This window comes from Limanda limanda, chromosome 2 (genome assembly GCF_963576545.1).
Source record: "Limanda limanda chromosome 2, fLimLim1.1, whole genome shotgun sequence".
Classification (NCBI taxonomy): domain Eukaryota; kingdom Metazoa; phylum Chordata; class Actinopteri; order Pleuronectiformes; family Pleuronectidae; genus Limanda; species Limanda limanda.
In genome coordinates this window covers 18,238,772-18,250,877 of record NC_083637.1, presented here as the reverse complement: position 1 = coordinate 18,250,877, position 12,106 = coordinate 18,238,772, and the positions used below count along the sequence as shown (strand labels likewise).

General features: G+C 42.7%; 1 protein-coding gene across 1 annotated transcript in view; it reads left to right on the top strand.

Moving 5' to 3' along the window:
• LOC133018052 (trinucleotide repeat-containing gene 6C protein-like) overlaps window positions 1-12,106 on the top strand; it is a 44,561-nt gene that overhangs the window by 3,655 nt on the left and 28,800 nt on the right. Inside the window, exons 2-3 of the mRNA XM_061084338.1 lie at window positions 7,631-7,731; window positions 8,109-8,130. Coding sequence (XP_060940321.1) covers window positions 7,669-7,731; window positions 8,109-8,130 — 85 coding nt within the window. The 5' untranslated portion in view covers window positions 7,631-7,668. The remainder of the gene's footprint in view (window positions 1-7,630; window positions 7,732-8,108; window positions 8,131-12,106) is intronic.

The window sequence follows — 12,106 nt, the reverse complement described above, 5'->3', positions numbered from 1 at the left end:
CCTCTTGCTCTACTCTTTGGTTGGCTATTTTGCAGGATGTAGGCTTGCCAATTGGGTTTGGTGTGGCTATTGTACGACATGAGCAGTGTGTATGTACAGTATGTGTGTGTGTTAACCTGGGACCGGGTATAGGGTGACTGTTGACTGTGAGCTATCAATAGTAATGATTGGTAACCACGATTGCAGTATCAATTAGTCGACATTTCCTAGTGTCCAACATTACATAAATATTAACAGGTTTAATTTTTTATGTTGTTGTTTTTGTGTATGTCAATGTTTGTGTACTAGATGGATTTGCATCTTTTGTTTTCTTGTGAAGTAACGCCTCAGGCGAAAACCTGTGCTGCCGCTGGCTCTGTTATTTTAGCTTCTTTTTTTTTTTTTTATCCAAGCTGATTCAGCTCAGGTCTGACACTGATCTGCTTTGCCATGAGACCGTTATCTCATGTCATGGTACTCATTATCTTATCTTCTAGTGCTCTCAGACCCAAATTCGACACTTCCTGATTGCAGGTTAGTAAGAGTGGAAGCTGCCCTTGCTTTTCAGATTGTGATTTAATGCATATTAGAGGAACTAAACTACAGTTTTTGTATTGTTTGAGAGGGAGTGGATATTTGCTACTGAGCAGTAGGTTCTGTACATGGGTTAAACCTGTGTTAATTTTTTATAATATGTCATACAGAGGGCTTTTGTGTGAAAGAGTTGTTGGAGGTTTGTAACATAAGAATCCTATGGACGTTGGGGAGGTTTGGTGGCCTGTGTAACCCCCCCCCCCCCCCCCCCCCCCCATCTTGTCCAATTTTGTGCCAATGAAGGGGGCAGGGGCTGAGGGGCCCCACCAAGGGTAACCCAGGCCATGATGTAAGCAGGGGGATGGGGGAAGCGAAGCCGAGACTGGCGAGCTGCTGCCTGTGAGTCTTGGCAGTGGTCCAGGGGAATGTTCAATGTGCCGAGGTTCGGTGGAGGCCTCCTCCTCCTCTCCCTCTGCTCCATGTCGGCTAATTGGAGAGACGTGGAGAGAAGGAGAGGGGCATCACATGGAAGCTGACAGTGAGTCTGCAGGACATCCAACCTACAAAATTCCCTTTTCTCCTGCTCCAAACCAACATTAGAAAGCCTTACTCTTTATAGCTGCTTTCAGACATGCACTGGACTCCGCAGTTGCTCCCTATTTTCTCCGGAGGAAGTGCACGTGTGAACGCAGATGTCAGAGTGAGATGCTCCGTTTCTGTGGATTTTATTTGCGTGGCCTCCTTGTATAAAGTCCGTAGAAATTCAGGAAAAGTTGTATGAACACAGCAGTCGATCCCATGCTATATTCGCAGCCAGCAAGTGGGGGGGGTTGATGACGCTTCTCACACACATACAGTTTGTGGTGCTAAGAGTCTGTGTCTGCGTGTTGTCAAGAAAATGCTCCATCTCTTGCCTGAATAATGCGGAGGATTTGTTGCTGTTGTGAACGCGTCTGTGCAGAAAACCTCCCCCTGTGGTGTGCTTGTGTGGAAGGCAGACTGCGGGTAAACTCCATAGCCAATTCTCCATATTTTACCCGCAGGTCATGTCTGAAAATGGCTTTTGTAACAGGACTTAGGGCCTGCAACACTTACTAAGCTCTCACTCAAGGCTGTGTAAATATCACTAGCATGCATGGCCTGCCCCTGTGATTGGGCCATGGCTTAGGCTTGGAAGCTCAGGCCGTTTGTTTGCGGTCTGCACTGTTTTATCGCGTTATTGTCAACTTAAATACAGTCAATGAGCTTCAAGTATTTACTTTTACTATGTATATTGATTTTAACTGTATATTTTTTGGAACCTAGATTGAACAAACACATTGTAGCTGTTAGAAATAGTCAACAAAATTGTTTGCCCTTTCAAAATCTGTTACAACTTGATGAAAGAATTATCTGAGATACTAAATAAGGGGGGCAAGTAAGCTTGTAGCCCAACAAATCATTTTGTATCCTTGCTAATGTTTTGATACTGAAACAGCTGAGTAATTTTATTATTTGTAGTATTCTCAGTGTTTTATGATGCTATCTGTAATGCATGTTTGCAGGATATATTCTGACTTATTGGAAGTGTAGAACTGAGGGTGACAAATAAAACGAGCACATTTTTATACAGAATCTGAATTTCTGCTTCTCCCTCACAACTTGTGCAGTTGTGTTTCAACATCTTCACCATCGTCCTTTTGGCTTTATCAATAGAGCTTTTTTTTGTTCTTTCTCTCTGTCCTCCGTACATCAGAGCAGGCTTTGTTCACACAACCAAGCACACCTCTTTGTTTATGTCTGTGTTATTGCCTACACTGTTGATGAACAGGGAATTATTGACTAGCATTTGAGATGAGGGTTGATTATTGTCATTTCCCAGTGAAGACGCTCCCATGCTCCCCCCAAAGGATAGGTAGAAAAAGAGGGCAGATGTTATGCCGAGTTTTGTACGCCTGCCAAGAATGGTAAAAACACCATGGGTTTATTGACGGTCCACCAACACAGTTGAATTTCTCCCATTGGTGCCAATTTTCAGTCTGACTATGACGGACAGGTGTTTGCGTGCCAGAGGGAGCGAGGGGAAGGGAAAAAGAGGCGAAGATAGCTGCATTCATCGCTATAGAGTGAAGCAGTGGTGCAGAAATACTTTTCGGATCAATTTGAGACTGTAACTACCTTAAGACAAATACCCACAAATCCTCTAAACGGACAGTCGGGCATACAGATTAAACAAATATGCAAAAAATGCAGATGTATGCTGAACATGCACATCCACACATTCGCATCAACTCAAGCCGTCATAAGCAGAGAACATACCAGCACAGTGTTCATGACAGCTTCTTGAATTCAATGAGCTTTAGCTGTGGCGCTGGCAGGGAAAAAGGCTTCCTTGGTCTCCTGCATTGTGCTGTTTTCCTTTTTAATGAGCTGCCACTGTGTTAAAGTTTCATATCGACTTGGCAGAGGAAGCAGCCAAGACACTGAGAGCTAATTTTCTGGAGGCAAACCTCAAAGCTTTTATTTATAGCTCAGACTTTCTCACTATCTGATTCTTTGACTTTTTCTGTCCATCTTGCATTCCCCTCTTTCATTACCACTCTCCACCCACCTCTTTGCCCTCAGCCAGTCCGCCAACCAAGAATATTTCTGCCACAGTTCATTGAACAAGTCCAGTCTAGCACCTATAAAGTGTTGTGTATATTTTCGCAAGCCACTTTCTCCACCTGGTGAAAGCAACGCTGGTATGCACAGAGTGCTTACAAACCGAGCAGTCAGTGAGACTGTTGTGTGTGACAGAGGGGATGGAAATGCTCACCGACAACAACATTGTTATTCCTGCATTTCAACGGTGGAATTTACAGGCTTGTTTTCCCCGAGCCATTCAGGTCGAGTAAACACAAATACACACCCACACATGTTTTTGGGGAGTAGTTGAGGTCTGTAGCAGGTACTGAAGAATTGTTCCCCAGGGCTGTCCATGATAATGTTCCATGTAATAAGGCTCAGGAGAGTCCTGTGGCTTCTCTAATGCCACAGGAATGGGTGGCTGGCTGAATGGTAACAGTGGTGGGGGAGTGGATTTGCCACACTCTGTGGCCACGACCTATTACATCTATTGCTTAGAGAAGAAAATCTCTGCTTTTTCTTCCTCCTTCTTTGTGATTGGTGTTGTCCGTGGTCGAGCTGACAGCCGTACAGAACACGTGAAGATTCAAGTTTTCCTTGCAGCTCTTTTCCCTCTTTAAGTTATCTCTGTTTCTTTACCTCTGCTACACTCAGTCTTCACACAAGTGAGGCAGCATCTATTTACTCCCCTCTTTTTATTCTCCTCTCTTAGCCTAGCACAATTTCCTTCCCTTTCCCCTCATTTTTCTCCCTGGGTCTCTAGATACTAGCAATCAGGATGCATGGATATTTCAGTGCCAACATCCCCCCACCCCTCGGTCGCCCCGTGTCTGCCAGCCTCGATACTGCTTCGTTCAGGTTTTTCTCCCCCAACTGCCTCTTCATCGAGGATTCTTTCTCTCTCCAGCGCAGCCTCTCCCTTTCTCTCTGCTCCCTGTCTGGTTCTCCTGCGGCTGTCGTTCTTAATTGGTGTTACTCTGCGTCTGCTTTCTCCCCCCCTGCCCCCATCCTCATCTCTCCGTATCCTCTTCCCACCTCCCTCTCCTCTGCATCCCTGGCAGAAAAAGACAGGCTTTAGACAGACTGCCTCCCGCCTGTGTACATCAAGCTTCCCCATATGTGTCTGTGTGTTTCTATGTGATTTGGTTTGTGTGTGCTTGAAGCTCCTCGCCTCCTCATTCCTGTACAGCATGTTCCTGTTGTCATGTCTCCTTCTCTATAGCTTAGCAGCATTACAGTCCCAGGGCATGGTCGTTTGCAGCAGAGGAAGAGAGGATACTGCCTCAGCATGCAATTCATTCACAATTTCCCAGTGGCCTCAGTTTGCTAAGACTTTGTATTCATTCAATACAAAGGTAGCTCTATCCCGAGCTTAGCTTTATAGCTGAATTGAAAACAGACAGAAATGGCTAGCCAAGTCTTGGCAACAGTCATTTCCAGCCAATCCAAAGCTACAAGCATTTAAATAATGCAGAAATATAAAAGAGACATTGTAGGTAGATAAGCAAATCTGAAGTCATTCTTGACACTAGCCTGCAAACATCTGCCAGCTTCACAAACAGTCATAACCCTGAAAAAGTTTGTTGTGTTGGTGAACAGCTTGCCAGCTAACATGTAAAATACAGCAATTTTTGCTTAATATACCAAGGGACTGTCTTTGCAATGTTATTTACCTTCTCATCTAAACTTTGATTAGTCAGCAAATTCCCCTGAATGGAATTTTACATTTTACATTTTCGATATATTAATCATGTATTAATTTAGTTTTTAATTTGAGTCGTTTTGTTTTAGCAGTTAAGACTGGTTGTTGATGGTAGCTATAGGTGAGACTGCAGTCCTAACTTACGGTACGTAGTGGTTAGAGTTACTGCTTGCTGATAGTTACTGGCTGTGTTATGATCTAAGGCCCCTTAATGTGAGAGGAGATCGAATGACATGCGGCCGTCTTGTAGGTTGCTATCCTCAAAACGTGACATATCTTTCCTAATTGCAGTGTCATACTGGCAGTGAGTAAATCTGATATTAGAAGGCAGTGCAGAGACACCCCAGGGTCAGTGCTGAGGAGGTGCTGGTGTCAGCAGTACTTAGAGCGGGCAGAGAGAAGCAGGTAAAGAGATATGTGGGGGCAGCAGAGGACGGGGGGAGCTAACTTTAGGACTGACTTTGTCAGCTCAGTCCACTTGCTCCCATTTCACATAGCAACTGTTTTTCCAAAAGGCCAACATTATAGTAAATAATGATTAAAAGTCATTCATATTAAGCCATCAATAGAGTATTGACACATTGGAAATTTGACCCTTTGACCCAATTTCCCAAGCCCTTGTTTCCTGTTATTTTTCTGTGACGGCAGCATTAGTAACCAGATAGGGCAGATCTGCATTCATGCAGGGGCTAAAAGGTGAGAATAGCAGAATGACCCAGTGAACTGTGGCTCTGTAACTTGTTTGGGGATCGAAAACCAGCATAGGGAGTGAAACCATTTATATCCCTTTACACTCTCCCTTTCACGTGTCACCATTTCCCCACTGCTAATGCTTTTTGTCATCTGTTGTTGTTTCTGTTTCTTATGGCACGCTTGGAATTTGATAAAGGGGGTGTAATTGGAGGCAGAAGTTTAGTGAAAGAGCATCGTGACAGAGAAATTAACAGCAAAACATATTACACATACAGCACACTATGAGCTATACGCATGCACCCACATCCACACATGAATTAAGCTCCTGTTCATTACCTGAGGGCCCTTGCTGCTGAGAAGGCACAATGAAACACACGGACTACTTAGTATGAAAAATAGGACTGTGTGAATGTTAGAGAAAAAGATAGCTTGTGGCAGCAGTGAAAGGAGAAACAGGGAACAAGGAAGATAAAATCCAGCTGCAGTGGTAAAAGGTAATCTAGGGATATCAGTTTACATTTTAACCTGCCGTCGTGGCCACTAGTTTGGCAAATTCTTCCTAAGGGTTTGTCTCCAAACTCACTGTTCAACTCTATTAATCTTTCTCTCTCTCCATCTAGATGTCTGTGTAACTTCACTCTCTTTCTTCCTCTCCCTTACTACTATAGAGACATTACCCCCCCATCAGTAAGTCTCTGTGAGGCCTCTGCCTTCTGTTTGATTGACGGCTCCCTCCCCCTGCTAGTGGGTAACACAGTGGGAGGCCGACCTTTCATTCTCTGTCATGAGAGTTATGATTCTTTCATACATTCTGATTAGTATCCAGGCCATGTGTGGACACATTTTGTATGTTGTGTTTTGTTTATTTGTCAGGGACACTATACATGATCAGTGGCAGGGCTTAAGATTATTTACATTATCAATCAGTCAATTTCTGTCTTTCAGGTAATCAAATAAAAAATGTCCCACTTAAAATGCCAGAAATTAGTGAAATACTTCCATTAAATTTCTCAGACCCAAAAGGGTTGTTTTGCTGTCTTTGTTGGATCAGCAATATCCACAGTTTGGATTGACAGCAATATATAAAAACAGAAAGAATCAGCATATTTTGGCTTTGAGAAGCTAGAACCTCAGTGTCGTTACCTTTCCCTCAAGTTCTGGGACTACAATACAGAAGCGGTGCAATTTTTTAAATAATATCCAAATGCTTATAGTGATGAATTTGGCCCGGGACAAAGGTGATCACTATAAGCGATTTCCACTGTACCAGAATTTTGTCGGAAGGAGGAGGTGGCACGAAATTGATTGGAGGTTTCCGCCTCGAAATTCTCTGTACAAGAAAAACCCTGGGACCAAACACACACATTCAGTCCCTGTGGTCGCTACTAGTTTCCAGGGGCTGTCACTGAGGGCAAGCCAAAGGAAACAGGCTGAAAAGAAGCACTTAGTTTCCTCGCCTCTTTCCCTTTCCTCCAGCTAGAGATCTAGTTGGATTGACTCACACACTCTAAACAGGTCTTTGTAAAATAACCTGAGCTTATTTTGTCAGTCTGCTGGCCTTTACGTTGTCCCACTTTCAGTCCTTTTAATTCCATGCCTTTTTTTTCTGAAACAAGCATGATCTTTAAACCAGCCCCCTTTTTACACTGGCCTTCATTCATACTGCTCAAGCTCACTTGGTCTCTATCCCTCTCTCCAACTTCTTTTCATTTTCCTTTTTCGTACCCCTCGCCTCCCCCTTTTCACATCCTTTCCATTACAGTTTTTGACCATTAGGGAAAGTGCTCCTCAGAAGTGCCTGCCATGATTTTTGCATGAAGTGATGATTGTGAAGTTTTTCCAGACAGTTTGGCACTGTCTCACTCATGCATTAAAGGGAATGGGATACAAATGTACATTTGTGTGTGTGTGTATGTGTGTGTGTGTGTTTACCAACATAATTTCTCGGTGAATCTGTCTATCGCAATGTGACTGTGCATGAATGCCTTAAATGTGGACAGTGTGTGATGCACAGGGGGTTATGTAGTTTTAATGATGAAAAGATGGACCACACTACGCATCAGAGCTGAATCCTTAATGTTTCACTCATTACGCTTTCCCTTTTTTGTTTGACAGCTGAGAGAAGCTAGCGACAGAAGACAGAGAACCATTTGATGGAAGAAAAGAAAAAGAAAAGACAAGAAGAAAAGACCAAGAAAGACACCGCTCAGAAAAAGGTCAATGTCAAGATCACACACATGTTCACAAACATACCAACTTGTCAATAGCTTGCATATAGTTTTTGAGGAAACTAGCAGGTACTTAAGGTAGAACTGAATGTGTTTGTTATACATTTGGTGCTTTTTTTTAACCTTCAGTTTTGTCTAATCTTTAATGAAATAAATATCCATGACTTCATTGTTGGAAGTTAGTCGGCAAGTCTCTAGTAAACAATCACCCACTGACACTAACTTCTTATGTTCATTCAGCAGAAGAAACTAAACTCTAGGGTTCGTCATAACACTTCAGATTTGTTTATGGTTTTGATGAGTGTTAAATGTCATCCTGGGAGTATTCAGTATCAAAATGTGTGTCTCTCTTTTTTCTTCTACAGGCTGCTGATCAGAAACCCAAAGGTGAGTGTCATGATCAAGTTCCCTTTACCCTTTCATCAACCTTCAACCAACTGATATACATTAATCAGGTCTAATTGACACATTATGACCTGTTAAGGCATATTCACATATTATTCATGCATTAGACACTCGTATAATTTAGCATTCTTGTACTCAGATGGACACACACAGTTTGCACATGCATGCACAGCACAATTGTGCCTTTTAACTCAGTTTCTCATGCGCACGTACTCCCCCCAGACACACACACACACACAGCGTAGCAAATACAGAGTGTGACAATGATGTGGAGTGACGCCCAGTACGCCCGCAGCACTAGGTAGTGAAGCGTGAGGGCACCCAGACAGCACCCTGAGTGTGGTGTGGTAGGGGGATGGTAGGATAGGGGGGAAGGGGAGGGAGAGAAGAAGTGGAATAAAAGGAGGGCATGGAGTTCAGCTGAATTGCAGAGAGTGGCACGGGGAAAAGTGTCCTCATATGCCCTTGGTGCCTTCTTAAGAAGCAAAAATTGATTTTGAGTGCGTCTGCAAGAAAATTAGTTGTCATGGCAAGACGTTAATGAATTACATAGTGATGTTACAGCTGTTCTCCCAGCTTGAATTCAATTACATCTGTTAATTGCTGAAACATGAGTGGTATAAACATCTGTTTGGTCCTTTTGATTTGTCAACTTTTGCTTTTTGAATAGCTTTAGACCTACAGTTAGGTTTCGTATTGAGATATATACACATATAGATGAATGACAACATTAGCAAGTGAACCATGTGCTAAGCATCTCTATATCCTCCATATTTTGTACTTTCATCTTTGTCCTGTGTAATGTATTCTCTCTTTGCTAGTGCTATTTGTCACAAATATCGTCATAGCTTGTTTTATTTCACCTAGCACCCTCTCTGGTGTGACTCTTGCATTTACAGTAGGAGGTGATGTAATTAATTCAGAAATTGGTCTTGTCGTGTGAACAGAGCACAGAATCTGAGCGGCAGTGTCTGGCTTTACGTGCCCATCCTCCCCCACGTTGAGCAGCAGCTTGGCCATCTGGGTGTAAGTGTAGGGCTTTAACAAAGGTTACCACAGCTTGCCTTGAACTCTGACCAGCTTATTTAATTACCCTCCCTGCGTTTCATTGCCCTGTCCCTGAGCTTGTACTGTTACAGTTCCAAAGCTCACTGCTACTAATTTGAATAAACATTTAATGGCACTTTTCTTGCAGTAGGGTGAGTGAAGGCCTTTCATTACATTTCTGACTCGTCCATTCTTAATTGGAATTAAATCCAAATTTGATCACATCTGTATGTGTAGAATAACAGAATCTATAAACAAAGACTACTTAAGAAACAGAAACACTAGGTGAGAACAAACCGATTTTATAATGTGCCCCGATGGTCCATTTTTTACATAGAGCACTTTCTCTGAGCATGATTACTTTGTTGAGCTAGATTGGCTGACAAAATAAGTGGTGGGATTTTTTGTAGCACAAAGAAGATTAGCATGATTGACTGAAGCAGGAGTTGGGAGACGTTTATGTCAGGTCTTGGCAGTCCACATGGGCCAAAGGATTATGTGGGCAACAATGAAGGTCACACACTGAGCTGGGGCTTCTCTGTGCAGTCTCTTGTGGCACATTTTTGTTGGATTGGCTTTGTACGGCAGCACGAAAGATTTGAAACAAATCATGTTACGTGCTGCCTGTGAGCTTTAGCTTGAGCTTTTTATATTTTACAACAACAAATGCACTATGTGGAGAAGTAACAAGTTACATACTTGAGTATGGTATGTAACTCAAGTATGTAACTTATGGTATGTAAGTTACATACGGTATATAACAGACATTTCACCTCTTCCCTGGTAATGCTATGACTGACCCGTACTTCACAACAATGCTTGTTTTAGGGGCATGCTATTTAGGTTGCGTTCAGGTCTTTTAAAATTAAAAAATGCAGGCCCTTTTTACAAAATGCTTAAATTCCCATATTCGTTGTTTCATTTCTAATCCAATGAGCCGATTTGATTTGAGCCAAAACAATGACAACAGAATAACAGCCCTGTTTACTTTCTGACTACATGGAATGACGTGTGTGTGTGGGCAGCACCAAGCGTTACTGGCATTAGCAGCAGAGGAAATGCTAAGAGTCAGTGAGGAAATATTGTAAAGTCTGCATGGAAGAGAGGCGAAGGCGTTTGTCTGGTGCTAGATAAGAGCAAGAATGAAGTAAGGAAAGGGAGAAAAAAAAGTAATGAAGCAGCAAACACTTAAGTTGTGTGCCAAAATTGACCATTGGGAGTCAATGCCAGTGCTAATATAGAAGAGGACTAATGACATTGACATTCATTTTATGTTATGTTTAATGACAGAGAGAAAAGTGGACATAGAATGAGAATCTGATTGTGTGTGTGTGTGTAGCAGGTACTCATGCAGACAGAAAGGTGAAGAAAGTACAGGGGAAGAGGACTTGTTTGAACACTAATTGTTCAGCAAGCCATCAGGACATCTGTTTCCTCAAAACGTCCCATTTGCAATATCTTTTTAAAAGGACGGTAGCATGAACTGGAATGAGTTGAGTTTTCATGCGTGACACTAAATAATAGAGGGGTGTGTGTGTGTATATCCAGGATGGGAGAAAATCAGTATGCAGTAGTGATTTGTGCCTTTCCATCCATATCAATGAATTCTTCCTTATACACTCTCAGAAATTCATAGACACATACGCATTGATACCACCTCCCCCCATCCTTTGCTGTCCTTTTCTGCTTTTCTCTCTCCGTGGGCCTCCTTGGTCCCAGGCATTTCAATTTGTTTGCAGTAATCGATCTCAGCCCGGCGCGTTCATATGTATGAAAATGAGATAAAGCTTTGGCGCAGTGGAATTAACTCCTCTGCCCCCCATTAGGCATGGAGCTTCAGCAATCGTAGGTTTCCAGGAGGCAGTGCACTAACCTCCCCCCCCACACACACACACACACCCACACTCAGACTGGACCTCTGCTGCAGGAGCCTCCCTCCTGGTCCCCATTACCTCAGAGGGATGTTGATTATTCCCCTCCAGCACACATGCTGCTTCATCACAATCTCTACTGCCACCACATTCACAATCAAGCTGCAGAGTGTGTGTTCCAATATAATTTAGTAATATTAGTAATATTTAGTATATATGCTAAACAACCAAGACAATAATATACCAGCCATGATGTCTCTCAGCATCTGCATGCGTAAGCACACGCAAACACAATTATTATTGAAGCTATGAGTAAACAGGATGTCACATAAATTCATTGCTTGAAGCCGGTAGCTACACGCAGGCACAAAAATATCACAAAGCATCATTCACACACCCAATCATCAGTAAATGTGCAGTCTTCATTTTTGCTGTTCACACACTTTTAACTGTTGGAACATTTTTAAGTAATACCTGTCATTGCCCTGTGCCTTACTCTCCTCCTTAGCCACACTATTTCCTCTACCTTTTTCATTTCACCCTCAATGTGCGAAACAACAATGTTTTGACACAGTGTCATTACGGCGATAACAGCATTATGTTTGTCAATCTGGCGAGAGACAAACACGAGTGCGTCGTCTAATTTTGCTTTGGGTTAATCTGAAATTTCACATGTTATTAATTGTGTCAACACTTTTGAAAGGGAATTTCATGAATCAAAATATAATTAGAGGCTAATTTACTTGAGTGTGTGGGCTGCTTCTCTTATGTTAACCACATTTACAAACACTCAATGAATTAATAGTGAATAGCTTGTGAGTTACGTCCTGTGGATTTATGACCGCAGAGCATAATTGTTTTTCCTCTACCCCCTGTGTGCTTGCCCCATGTGCATGTCAAGTGCTGGAGGAGAGAGAGAGAGGGATGGATGGAAGAAGAGACTGGGGATGTGAAGGGGGGCAGAGGGAGAAAGGAAACAAACTTAAACTATGCTTTCCCCTCTGTTGTGTGATCACTCATGAGCTGCTGACAAAAGAGCG